Genomic DNA, 14,640 nt, shown 5'->3' with positions numbered 1-14,640 from the left:
GTGCTGCCCCTGTCGGGAAGCCAGCCACACCTTCCGTCGCTGCCCCTACAAACGACTCGGTGTGCAAGGTTTTTTTGTCAACTCATCACACCCCTTGCCCAGCCAGCACCCAAGTGGGATCAACAAATACCTGTTTCAGACCAACCATGGCCCTGCATTCTTCAACCACACTCAGTCCCCACTCACTTTCCCCATGAAAGGTACCCCAGCCTCCATAGGGGAAACCGAAAGCAGCAGCTACTGGAGGTGAAGTTGGTTCACAGCGAAATAGTGCAAACCCTTTAACGACGTAGTGACGCAATGCAGACGAGGCGTCGCGATGCGACGCCCAAACACGGCGATATAGCCACATGCTGCGACACACGTCTGACATGACCGAGCCTACCACGAGACAACACGCGGCAACAGGCTAAGAACATGAACCAGTCGCGATACGATGCCCCAAAGCTCAAGCCGAATCATTTGCGTCTGAAATGCAAAAAGTTACAAGCTAGGACAACTCCCACATATGTGCACTTGGACCTCGTTTCACCAACTGGAATGTGTACATCTCACATGTCCCAAACTGGCACATACCGCACCCTTTGTTTGTTGCACGACCCCTTCGGTGTGCATGGAGAGCGCTTGAGAACATTCGACAGCCCCGTATGGCTGAACAAAGCCGGCCTTACGTGCAGTCGAATCGCCGGCTTGCCAACATCTTTTAAGGTGGCACTGTGGCAAGGTAAAAAAACAAAAAACAGCCCCGCTTCGCACATTCAAGAACATGCTAGTGCTGCTAGTACTTCCCCAGAGGCCACGCAACTTCCCCACACCAGGTACAGAAGGTTTTCAAGGGCCTACGTCACTACCTGTCAAAGAAAGTGCACTGACTTCTTCTGCCGAATGACCTTCTGCCCTTTCGGAGAGAAAGGTCGCTGCACCGAACTCTTGAATGAGACAGAGTAAGTTTGACCATGACAGGTACAGACAGGCCTAGTTTCTGCTGGTGGCTGGAGGAACATGCCAAACGTCTTCCCTTATTTAGGTACACGTTAAGAGTCGAATCTGCTAGCGAAAATTCAGAGTATGTACCGAGAGTGTGCCGTGTGTAGTATTGAGTAGTGTGCAATGTGATGTGAAGAGCACCACGGGAAAATACCATGCAAATGCTGTGTGCGCTACAATGGAAACAAGAATTTAGCATTGAAAGCACACATTTTTTCATTCCCCAAAAATGAGCAAGCACGAACGATGGACACGGCCCATCCCAACGGATAAATTGTCCATATCAACAAACTCTAATGTAAGCCCAGCTTGCTGTGTCTCTGGGATCTATTTGCACCTTACAGTTACACTACCTCTTGCAAACACATCGGTCTGATGACTGGGGTGCAACTTGCTTGTCGCAATACTTGACAAGAGCAAACTGGTGCTGCTGAGTTTTTTGAAGGCGTCCCGCAGACTGACAGTGGCCTCAACACAGCCACTGAGGACTCGGACAGTTACACTTGCACAACGATAACTTCTCTATAAAAGTCGTCACAACGAGACAAAGCACTAAGAATGAGGTTACTCTACAGTTTGTGAAGAAGGAACGATTTGGAATGGAACCAGCTGCTGCAATACCGTTACACTCTGTCGAGAAAAGCTGTATCCCCATCAAACATTAAAGAAACAAAACGTCCAACTTGCTCGGCAAGTATTCAGTGACGCTGGGCTGATGTGTAATCGGGGCAAAACACCAGCTTAAACACCGCGCAGAAACAGCAAGCTTCATGAAGATCATCGGCAAGTGCTGGAAAATTGTGAATGTGAAGACTCCTTTCAAAGGAGTTCATTTCCGGGATAACTTCAAGAAGCCTGTGTATCCTTCAGAAAAGAACCCCATGAAGTCTTTTTTGTAAGACTTTCTACACAGGCTGGAGCACTAGGAGAAAGAAGCTGACACCTGACAGTTGACAAAAGAGACTCAGCGTGCTTCTTCACTAAGCAACACAAGCACCCAGAGATCTCCAGATAACGTTTTGATGAGCTGGTCCATCCTGCTTGGCAAGTTTCAAACTGACCTCACGGAAGATCACTTCTGAAGATACAGGCGGCTGGCTAACTCACAACACCTCATGTCCGTAAGGCATCTGTACGAAGGGGAGGTCAAGCTGTGGCTTCAGAATGCACTGCCCCAGATGGGCACATTATTCTGGAGGATTGGAACAGATGCCGGCGCAAACCAACAATGGGACGACCTTCGCAAGCAAGCCGATGTACCACTGTCGTCGTGAACACGTAGCACTGTCTAAAGCTTATGTCGCAGGCTACACACTGCATGTTGCCCTGAAGCAGGTAAAGCATGAAAGCTGCAATGACACCCTGGCCATAAGCAGGGGCATTACGGTTTCATGGTATGATCCGTTGTACAGTTACATCAAAGACATTGACGGGAGATGGCGTGTTTACCCCACAATGACAACTATGGCCTACAACTGTGTTGTTATTGGGAAACTTTCTAAACGAATGAAGTCTTTAAAGATTCCAATCCAGTGTCAGCTCGTCACTGAGCTTGCGCTAGAATCGTCCTACTTGAACATGTGCGAAAAAGGATGCCAAAGTAGTTCTAAACCATGTGATGTGGTGTAGCACCAACATCTTTTACACACCAAAATTCAGTAACACAGCACTAATGCGCGCAAATAAATCCCCGCAAAGCTGAGGGTACAGACACTCCCACTCACCCTCTTGAAAGGTCGGGAGCAGAAACCAGGGCTCCGTTGTAACTAAAGACATCGCTCGCGCACAATGCGGCGGGAGCCACATGTGCTCTGCTCCGGCCCCAAGACCCGCACGACTGCGGGTAACACCTGCCCAAAATTCAGTAACACAGCACTAATGCGCGCAAATAAATCCCCGCAAAGCTGAGGACGTTCGTGCCACTGGGAGCAAGAGTGGCACACAATACTCAAGGGAAACGTCACAGCTTTCTGTGTACATTGATAGCGTGTAAAGTTTGACAGAATAATTTAGGGAAATGCAAAGTTAACTAACCAATCGCTGAATGACTGTCGAATTCAATGACTAACAACCCATGCCTCTGACACTGTTCACTATCACGTCAGAGAGTAAAAGCTCAGCATTCACCTGTGATTACGGCATGCGTTGGTTATTTAAACTGTGATAGTGACTGGCCCATCGTTCTTTCCACTGGTACGTTTCGCACAACTGTACACACCTCCATAAACCTTTTGAGGCCAACACTTCTGCATCTGCAGCTAGACGAAGCCCACAATCGTTGGGGAAGGTCTCAACAAACGTTCCCAAGAAAGACTGGTTTATAACTTAACTTAGTTCCTAAAGGTCCTTAACTGTCCCTCCAAACAGACCTCAATGTACAAACCATCGGGAAAAGAAAGTGCACTGACCTTACAAGTGACATCAGCAGAATCGCAGTGTCCCAAGCTATAGCCAAGATCACGTCACGCTTACTGTTGATGCCGTGTCAACTGCTCGGGGTGTGCGACGTGGATACGCCTCCGGACGTGCCGACGTTGCCTTGAGTGATGCGGCCGTACCAAACACGGAAAGTGGAGCTTCAGCAGTTGAACCGCCGATTGAGGCAGCACAGGCACATAGGTGTAGCAGGCTGCTCTTGAAGAGGTTCTCGTACGGATGAATCAATTGTCCACAGTGCAGGACCCGACAAATATTCTGATCCGGAACATCCAAGTTGAAGAGGATTGGAATGCTGACCCAGCAGGAATTTTCGCTTCATAGTGCTTGAACACAGCACGAGCTGAGTGGGTGTCTTGTCAGTTCAAGTGGTCAGCTGAGTGCTGTTTGAAGAGAAAAGGGGCCCAGTGTGCATAAGGCCCAACCTCCATCCACTCTGACCCTTATCTGCAGGACGGTACGCTGCACGCTGAAAACCGCACTAATGCACTGATGGAAGTTCGAGTTTTGAGGGTACAGACACTCCCACTCAGCCTCTTGAAAGGTCGGGAGCAGAAACCAGGGCTCCGTTGTAACTAAAGACATCGCTCGCGCACAATGCGGCGGGAGCCACCTGTGCTCTGCTCCGGCCCCAAGACCCGCACGACTGCGGGTAACACCTGCCCCCATAAACGCTGGCGTCTTCATCAAAGGCAACGAGGCTTCTGTGGCTGTTGTGCAGAGCTGTCCGATACGACCCTGGCATCAAGTAGGCTGTACACCGGCAGTTTGTAGTCCATGATCTGTGAAATATCAGCTGCGAGATTATCGGGGTTACGTCCTTGGACGCTTCGTCGACGTGCTCCGAACAAACTCAATGCCCTGCCCTTTTTGAATGGCTGGATTCTTCTCCGAGCACGAGCAAGCATGGATGGAGGTTTGCGTCCTCGAGTCCACCGGCGAGACGGCCGCCGAGCATAACGGCGTGCGAAGAGCTGTTTTGGCAAGGCTGTCGGGCCTGCTTGCGGCGCCGGATCTTGTGTGCCGACGTTTCGTTGCGTCGCCAGCTTCAAAGACGCTACCAAAGCGGTGACGGAGTCGCCTGAGAGTTGAAAACGACGCTGGAAGGGTAGTCTCTCCCAAAACCATCACTCGGAGTTTTCAGTGCTGCAGGGGCCCCGGATTCGGACTTGCGTGCCACCCCTGAAGCATAGGAAAGCAAGTGTTTTTGAAGATTTGTAGCTCTAACCGCAATACCAGGAGTGTCACCACGCTGCCACTCCACCACAGAACAGGGAGGATTTTAGAGAAGCAAAGGTCTAGCCACAGAACAGGCGAACAGGGATCCACAGAACAGGTAGGCCACCCCACGACCCCACGCTGCTTTGTTTCGCGCACGCCTCCATGGCGCACGCACTACTTAGCCGGAACTTAGCCTCATCCGTAGCCGTAGCCACGTCACGAACCGAAACTCAACCGACACGTAGCCCCAACTCGTCCGCATTGGTGGCAAATTTGTAAAGCGCAGTGTTTTGTAGCCTGCGCGCGACGCGAGGCGCGGTCTCCCTAGGTTTACACTAGCTTGTTTGGTGGCTCTAGTTTACGCCATAATCGAAATAACCCAAATTTCGTAGCGAAGCTGCGAGTGGCATCTCGGCTGGAATATTTCGTTTCCGCAGTCGACCACGTGAGCGAAAAAGCATTTTGTGGCGATGACGCGAGCCGAAACACCTTTCTTTGGGGTATCCCCGCATACCTGGCCGTCATCTAGGTAAAACGGGCGACCGCAACCACCCGCTAAGCTGGACAAATAAAGGTTTATTGACTCATTCACTCACTATGCTACGGCCGCTTGCTAAGGCGTATTCCTAGGCAGACCCGTTCCGGTGCGTCTGAGCAGCTAAACTTTCAGTTGCGAGTCAGCGCACTCATAACTAAAAGTTTATGGTTTCACACGCAGTATATAATGCCCACGTTATCAACAAATAAGGAAAGAGGGAAGGTGCAAGGTTGCAAGGTTAGTGAAACAGCAGAGCTGGCCACCGGCCCCATCTACTTTCGTCTCAGCCCGGCTGTTGCACCTGACATGGATTTCCGAACTTGCCGCTGAGTTCCCCATGACTGCACGCCCAGATCGTTTTGTCCGCAGGCTTTCCCATATCTCCCAAAGTAGACCGCGTGAGGTAGCACCCACGGCAACCGGCTCCGCAAACTCGGCGTCTGTGCTCCCCACTCCAGGCACGAACGCACGTGAACTGGATCACGCCCCAAACGCTTGGCAGAGCATCGAGCTTGCCGACGCCGGATGCTCCTCACGAGGCGCATGCTCATGTGCGCTCGATATTTTATTCTTGGTATTTTTTTTTCTTCTGGTAACGCTCCACGCAGGACTAAAAGCTTAAACAGCTCTGCTATTAAAAATTAATCCATTGCCCTTGTGAAGAAGGATGACCACCAAAGCAAGGAGTGCACAGAAAAAAAGTGTTTCTAATTTGCGAGTGAGCATACTTCCTGGAATAAAACTTGGAAAGTCTAGAGTAGATTTTATTCTAGCACACAAACATGGGGCTACCTCCCGCGTCGTAGGCATATCTTACCGTCCACGTAACAGACTGACCCAAACCGCTCGACCACAGAAAGCACTCCGGTTGCATCATGTCCACGTTGAAATCTCCAACCAGTACAATGGGCCACCGCGGCCGGGATTAAGCCCGCATCCTTGGGCTCAGCAACACAACACCTTGGCCACTGAGCCACTGCAGTGAATTATCCTCAAGGTCTGCGCTTGTCGTGACAAAGTGTGCTATAACATACCTTGAAAAAAGATCTAGATGAACACAAGAGAGTTTGTTGCTGGGCTGGTTCGTGCGTTTTAAGTTTAGAGGAAAATAGTCGAATCTCCTTCGTTTCAATGTTCAGCTGGTTTCCTCTAAACATGGATGAACACAAAAGTGCTTGAGTGGGCTTCAGGGATTCCAGCGAGGACAAAGAGCGGATGATTCCACAAGGCGGCCGGAACGCCACCGAGAGTGTTTAAAAACACTCCGACCGACTGCAAGGATCTCTGCTCCATGCTCTGTGGCAAGCAGTGATGACGCACGACACGAGCACAAGGCATGGTAAGGATTCACACTTAGTGTAGAAAAGGAGCTGCAGACTCTGTGACCATTCTGCTGTTCATGAAAAAAAACAGTACTCAGCTCGGGCATTCTTCGCACATGTAACCTCACGACTGCACAATTTCACGTTTTGGGGCCACTTGATACGAACTGAGCAACTATGAAGGAGTGTATCTGTAGCCCCCTTTCCCACCCCCCGTTTTCACCAAGGGTCATAAAATGGCCTCAAAATGCGACTTCAGTACGTTTTGCATTTCAATGTATACCTATCCAATCTCCAACTGTGCTGCTGGTTTTCTTTTTGACGAAAGGAGACACCACTGGCCATGCATCATGGCCGAGACTCAATATGCTGTGCGCTCAAAAGTTGGTTAATTCGACGTGCACAAACAGGCACATTTATATTTGACGATGAATTGAATTCAAACCACAGTGCTAAACGAGTTATCGATCTGGAGCAGTATTCTCGAGTTTTGTCCCCTTTACGTCCCTTTCAAAAGTGTCCCTTTTGGCAAGCCCTGATTGGCTAAAAGCAAACAACCGGAAGTGACATAACGCAAGCGCGGCAAACCTACTGCCAACGCTTACTGCTTAACCGGAAGTACGTCACGAGGAAGGGGCGCAAAAGGGACGTTTACAAAAGGGACAGTTACGAGAATACCGCCCCTGGTAAAGCCTAACTTCACATGCTTCATGTTCGAAGTGAAACTATCATTTGCAACTGTAAAATATGCTTTGTCAAGGCTCGTGAGGAACTTGTGATCAATTAGGTTTCATGGTAAATTCCTTATGCATGAACTTACAATATTTATGCATAATGAATTCAAATTTATTATGCATAAGCAAATCTTTATCTTCGTAACTACATGCCCAGGTTTTTTCATTATCTGTTTATACTGCACTAGCTCGTAGCTTTCACATTTTGTTAACTTATAACCTGTAAAACCTGCTTCCCGATTGGGATGTACAGTCTCGACAAAAGGTCCTTAGGCCACGCTAAAACTTTCTGGGCCACGAATAATTCAAAGCAGAACCCTAAATACTGAAACGAAATGTTCTATATACCGTAAAGTAGGCAAGAGCATTATCCACTGCAATACAGCAAAAATATACTGATTACATCCATGAGTTTAGGTCTCGCCTTGAATGTACATGGCCTGGGAACTTTTGACATAGCCTGTAGGTGCTGTAACAACAGTGAAACCCGGTAACACAGCTGCACTGCCCCACAGCAGTGGCATCGGGTCCTTCATTCAAACCTGTGCCTCCATTTCCCTAAAAAGGAAAAAGAACACACAGAGGAAGGGAGGGCAGTCCATGCGGCCACTGCACAGAGAGCGAATTTATTGCACATCTCTAAAAATGACCAAACACCACAAGTTAGCGCAGCCGTCCTCCTCCTCTAGCGGCCAAACAGCAGCAGGAGCTCGCAGTGTCGTGTCTGGGGGAACATGTCCACCGGGCAGGCCAGGAGGAGGCGGAACGGCGCTCCCACTTTCCGTGCCTTGGGAAGATTGCTGCACAGCCTGCACAACACACACCACGCACTCTTGAGAAAACTGTCATAAAATTCCTCAGGCACTCATCTTGAGAACCAAAAATTAATGTTCTGTATTAGAGGCCAACTGCACTCAAAATTTCAACCTCTTGAAAACCCTATTTTTGTAAAGTCTGCTTAAAAAGAAAGCACCATGCAAAATACAACAGCTGAAATACGCGTGGACGCTGCAAGCGGCCAGCAAAAATCGGCGATGTTGAAACCGAAACAGAGGAGAGCGCGGCCATTGTAGTGACGTTGCAGCCGTCCAGCGAATGGCCGGACGGTCACCAGCTCGGGAGAAAGTCTGCGCGCAAGCTCTACCCCTGCACGGGGCAGCTAATGGGTGAAGCATGTACAGCAGAGCTCGACCGGTTCTCCAGCTGCGTGGCTGGCCAGAGGAAGAAGCCCCCGTCGGCTGGAATGTCACAGACACGTCATGGCTGTTTACGCAATCCGCCGGCAGGTGCAGCAGGGTCGGCGGCGGAGCTTCTTAAACGCTTCTGACTGATTAACGCGGCGTTTCACGGGGGTACCACTTATGTCCCAGCTGATTTGGGGGTACTTACTACGCATTAAAAATAAATTTGGTCGAGGTAAAATTTGAGTGCAGTTGGCCTTTAATTGTCTACAGTCCCCCTCGAGACCAGCGACTGGACTTTGAGAAATTTATAAGGAAAATTAGGAACATCACGAAAGGGCCCAAAGTTGTGATCGCGAGTGATTTTAATGCTCCACACATTTCAACCACCAAGAAAGGAACCCGTATCCGTGACGCAGTCCAATCTCACCATTCAAGTCTCTGGAACGATCGGCTGCAACCAACTCAAGTAGGAAACAGCATATCCAGAGACACTAATCCTGACCTCACCTTTGCCGCAGCAGCACTGTCGACGAACAAATCCGACTGGAGGAGACGTTAACAAGTAATCGCCACGTACTACAATTTGAAATAAGCCATCAAAAAAAGAACCATTCGGTCTGGGACAGCAAAGCTCACAGATTGGAAAGCCTTCCGTACCGACGTCAATCCCGGAAACATCAACGAAATTGATAAATGGCTTTCTAAGATACTTGAGAAAGCAGAAGGAAGAGCACACATTAATAATTCAAGTCAACGCAGCTATTCCCACTTTTGACCTTCACCTTTCCTACCTTTAGGAAGCAAGAAGAAGACTCCTCAAATGATGGAAAAGACAAAAGCACAATGGAAAACGCAAGCTGAAAACCAGCGCCATCGCCAAGAAAGCAGAAGAATATGGCGCCCTACTCTACCGGCAAAATTGAGACAAAGCACGTGACCAACTTGAGGGCACCTTCAGCAAGAAAAGGACATGGCATACCTATTTTACGAGGCCTCCTGGCGGCTACACGGACAAAGCAAAAGCAAGACCTCCAAAAGATCATCCACTCATACACAGGCACCTAAGAAAACATACTAGTTAGATTCAACCCAAGCTTACCGGTGACATCATATCAAGTCCGACCAGTACTGATCTGTACCGTCGCCAATCTAATCCCGACCTCGATCGGCCCTCCACAGAAGCTAAAATGGAGGCAGCCCTGGCCTAACTAACAAAGAACACTTCACCCGGCAAAGACAAGATTACCAATAATCTCCCCTGTAACCTACCTTCAAATGCAAATGAAGCGGATACAGTAAATTTAACAAATGCTGAGAAACAGGCGAACTACAGACAATGTGGAAGCATTCAGATGTGATAATGATTCCTAAGCCAAACAAGCCTCTACACATTGAGAATCTTCGCCCTATATGACTGACTTCCTGTGCAGGTAAATTTCTTGGACGTATGGTCCACAAATGGCACACCCATATCTCGAGGACAACGGGTACATATCGGACACGATGTTTGGGTTCCGACGACATCTGTCTACCAAAGACATCCTTTTGCTTCTGAAGGATGACATCATAGACCGCCTGGACTGCCATCACAAGACCTGTATGCTCACCATAGACGTCAAGACAAAATAAACACTGTGGCTGTGTTTTTAAAGGAGCCATGAAGACAAAATACAGTTTTGGTTCATTAGAAAGGCTGCTTTGTCCTGACAAAAATGATACCGATTTCATCGCAAACTTCCAAAAAATAAAGGAGATTTTAAAGAAAACGCGTGGAGGAGTGGCGACTCACTAGCCAGTTTCCGGCAACTTTTCTATGATGTCACAGAACCTTGTTTGGGCGATTGACGGCGGCCGAACTAATCAATCGCCAGGACACATGACGGGACGATTGCAGTGGGGCTGCTAGTTCCGTTTGATCGAATCACTTGAATGCTAACGTGCACCTAACCAACTGATAATTATGTTTTTAGTGCTGGCCCATATGACGTCACTCGCACCGATAACACGTCACTGTGGCGCGAAATTCATTAAGTATTTCTTGCGTTTTTATTGGTTAAAAAACGTCTTTCGTGGCTGGAATGGAGCTGAGTGAGGTACTGAAGCCTAACTCTTTAAAGTTAAACAAAGTTGTATTTTCTCTTCATGGACCCTTTAAGTGGAGTTTGTTTGAGTGAGAGTAAACAAAGAGTGCTTCATAGGTAGGTTGCAATGTGGCTGGGTAGTGCGGTTTTAGTGCGGTATTGCTTACAGTGAGGATTTTTCCAGCTCCGACAAGACACGTTACAAGCAGTCTACACTGTGCATGATAATGTAAGCAGAGTCTGAGGACAGCAACACCGTGGGGAAACCAGGGCATCAGAAACAAAAGCACGAAAGTTTTAGTGGTTTCAGAGAAAAAAAGTGGCCACGCCCGGCCAACCAAAACTGCGAAGATATTGCGTAAAAAAATCGCGGGCCATCTCCACTAACGTGAAACCTGGGAAGGGGTGAAACATGCAGTGTATAAGTGTATTGTTGGCGCCTCGGTGTGTTTGCCAACGGAGATAAAACCATTGGGGGGCACACATATACAGCTTTGTTGTAAAAGTCTCGTGTCTTTGAAGCATGAAGCTCTCTAGCGGGAGGCCTAAACGAGTGTCCCGGTAATTTTTAATACGCGTTACATTCTAGCATGAGGCGTGAACGAGTTTCCTGGTGTTTTAGTACCGTGACTACATGAGACGACGGTTACGACGACGACCGGAGACGCCAACAGCCCCAGCCCCTAAGGGGCTTCGCCCCCAAAAGAAGCACCGGGTTAGTTGGTGAAATGGCGCATCTCGTAATTAAAGCTTATAAAACAAAAAAGCCACAACTTCTACCCATTTCCCAACAACAAGTCCATCTCGTTTGTGAGATACACAGTTTTGGTGGCAAAGGCCTGGATGACCAGTTTGATGTCAGCAACATCGCCGCCTCTCTGGGAGGCAACAATGATCTAGAGAGAACAACTGCCCGAGAATGACATGCAATAAGTCAGGGCTTGTATGGTCCTCGAGGGGGTGAATTGCAGTGCAGGCAACAAGTGCAGGTATGCCTCTGAGTGCTCCCATAAAGTTCACCATTCCACATCAATCATTCCCCTGATTCGTAGCTACCGACTTCCACCGACAAATTGCCCAAATTAGTGCCCCTTTTCACCCATCCCTAGAACTTCATCACCGACACTGAACTACTGTTTCCCAGTTCCTCTGTTTGCAGCCAACTCGGATATTTCCTCCCGTTTCTGTACTACCAAGCTTCCCCTGGATATTTTACGAGTAATCTTTAAAGCTGGAAACGTTGCTGTGGTATTGAAGGAAGCATTTTCGATGCGTACCTGAGCCTACAACTCCATCCTGAGAGGAGCAGGATAAAATGGCACAGTTCATACGAGAAGCGAGACTGCAATCGAGCATACCATTTAGCTATTGATGCTAGCGAAAACTTGGACCATGAGTCGGCTTCACAAGTGCGAATGGCTACGTCCGTCCCGAAAATCTCCTCGTTTCGTTTTGTCACCTCCACTGACCCTGCCTTCCCTTCCTCTCTTCACATCAAGAGGCAGTCAAATGAACCGCCATTTTACGTTTTTTATAGCGTATCTCTAACTCCCCGTTTTTTTTATGTCTATAGGACGAGAACAGCCGCTTGTCCTCTCATCTTTTGGGCAGATGTTGTCAGCATGTGCTATGGGAGACTGCACATGCCCTCCCTTCGTACACTTGTTTGCCTCCGGTGCTTAATATTTTAACGCAAGATGTATGTTGCCCCTGAAAAAATGTCTCTCCGGCAATGCATTTGTGTTTAGAAGTGAAAGCTAGCATTAAGGAAATGAGTGTGAGCTCAATCTTCGTAATCTGGCTTTCTCACATTGCACGCCACACAGTGAAGCCTACTCATAAGCAAAAAATTAACTATTTCGTTACGGCGGAAAAACGGCCGATTTTGAGTGCTTCCACAAAACGTTTTTTTTTCTCTTAAGCTACTGGACACACTTAGCCTTGCTAGGCATGAAATTGTAGCTCACAGATTGCTCTTTCAAACACAAAGCAGCACTTTTGTTAAAGATACAATTACTTACAGTTTATTCGTCAAGTAATCAGAAAAAAGCGCCCAAGAAAAGTATACGAAAAACACAAATCGGCAATTTTGCCAAAACTAAAAATTATTTCAGGAATTTTAAGATGTACAAATTGTTCCTGAGTTCCTTGGCTATGATTTAATATATAAATCAACATATACAGCAAGTTTTGGAGTTTTGAGGGCCCATCAACCTAGCGGAACTGACGGCTGTGCCACGCCGCGAAGGCACTGAAGGGTGAGTGAGTCTCTGTAAAATGTGCATCCAAGCATACTCTTTTGTGTTCTCGCACAAGATCCTTATTAGTTCGATGGTAAAAAACTAGAAAAAAAATCCAGCGCTCTCGAAAAGTGTCGCGCATCGCCCTGCAGCACTAATCTGACACGAGCGCCAGGTTATTTTGAAGGTGATAGCGTGATGCGGCGCGGTGCATTTGGCAAAATATCCTGGCCGTAAGTTGTCGAGACCCTAAACACAAAAGTAAAACCGCAGTCGTCAGATAAGAAGCACATTTTGTTTATAAATACAGCGCGGAGTCACAACAAAATTACCTGCCAGCACTTGTTGAAGTGCGAGGCACCTGAACCGGAGCTTTGTCGTCCAAACTGAAATCTGAATATCCCACATCGTTGCTTGACCCATCACTGCTGCTGGATTTAGAAAAATCGACAGCAGGAGCTGCCGAAGTGCAGCCCGACTGTGCGGAGCGCGGTGCGTACCCGACGCCATTTTCCTGCTGATCCCCTCTACCTTTGGTTCAAATTTCTCTTGCTACACCGCAACCACACGCAACACATAAACAAACGAAACCAAAACTGAAAGAGAAGTTGCCAATGAACACACCAGATGGCGATAGTTGTCTCTGGAGTGCGGGTTTTAGATTTTGCAGGAGATTTGAAATCATCGGACGCCAGCTTCCGTTTACGTATGGCACCAGAGTGAAAGAGTTAAAGCCGTTCCCCTCAACGTGAAGGCTGTCGGAAGTGCAGAGCAGTGATTCGCCATAATAGGCTGTAGCTTCATTATCCACTCACTGCTATCACCCAATGCAATTCAAATTTCCCGCCTTCACAGTGTTTGCGCGTCCCCTGCCTGAAACTGCGCCAGCGGGAGTTCTGTTCTTTTTGTGCTTGCTTTTCCTCCTGCACGTGTCGGTGTTGCACTGCCACTTTTTTTCACTTACTATCGTACAAACCAACCCAACGAGAATTCCTAACTAAATGAATGCGGGTGTTGCCGGTAAGTTATGTATATTTTAACTCAAATGTACCTGCAGTGTTCTTTGCGGGGAGATGTATGGCAAGCGCCAGCGGTTCACGAGTTTCGAACGCTTGTGACTATATAAACCGATTGGCTTCCGAAGCATCTGGGTTACGCCATGAAACAGCCGCTACGACAGAACACCGTGCGGCTCTACTTGGGTCCAGCGAGCGAGCTACGATGACAAGGTGAGCCCCTAAAGTGCACTGCACTTAAAAGAAATCGGCAGCATTGAGTGCAAACGTGGCGGAACACCACCAACTGACAACGATCGAGCCACGGATGCCAAGCGCAAGCGTGATGCCTGTCGGAACCCCAAACACCGCGAGGCAGAAAAATGCAAGATGTCGGCTTGGCTACAACTCCGCTGAACGCCTTCCCAGCACGACAGACAGCACAGATTGAGTGGAATTTCGTGGGCAACCAGTCACCCACACACAGCTACACCCACCTTGACAGGGTGGAACTGCATGGAATTTTCTTTTTGCAGGCCATTTCGAGATTCACTCAGAAAGAGAATGTCGACTAAAGCGCTACGTTGGGCGAGTTATTACTGACCAAGGAATTCATCGCACAAACGAACATTAACACGGGGACAACGCTAAAGAGAAGACGAAACACACGCTAGAACTTAAACTCAGTTTATGCCGCAGAAACACAGAAAACGTCCATATGTACATGAAACGCAGAAAGGGTGAATATAAAAACATAGTGAACACGTACAAAACAGTACAGTAGAAGCTCATTGATACGTTAAAAAAAATGCATGGGAGAAACATACTGTCCAGGAAAACGTACTATCTTGAAGAAAGTGTACTACGGGGAATTTTTGGTGTTCACAATTGAGAGCGTAGTG

The 14,640-nt window shown here is 48.1% G+C and overlaps 1 protein-coding gene across 1 annotated transcript in view; it reads right to left on the bottom strand.

The window, feature by feature from the left end:
• Nucleotides 1–7,846: 7,846 nt before the first annotated feature.
• The window catches only part of LOC144168929 (tRNA (uracil-5-)-methyltransferase homolog B-like), a 45,577-nt gene continuing 38,783 nt past the window's right edge, over nucleotides 7,847–14,640 (bottom strand). Inside the window, exon 14 of the mRNA XM_077697925.1 lies at nucleotides 7,847–8,047. Within this exon, the coding sequence (XP_077554051.1) occupies nucleotides 7,924–8,047 (124 nt within the window). The 3' untranslated portion in view covers nucleotides 7,847–7,923. The remainder of the gene's footprint in view (nucleotides 8,048–14,640) is intronic.

The sequence above is a fragment of the Haemaphysalis longicornis genome, unplaced genomic scaffold, assembly GCF_048455015.1.
Source record: "Haemaphysalis longicornis isolate Haplotype H1 unplaced genomic scaffold, Haemaphysalis longicornis Haplotype H1 scaffold_2, whole genome shotgun sequence".
NCBI lineage: Eukaryota > Metazoa > Arthropoda > Arachnida > Ixodida > Ixodidae > Haemaphysalis > Haemaphysalis longicornis.
Note: the sequence above shows the minus strand (reverse complement) of the source record. Positions and strands in the feature narration are given on the sequence as shown.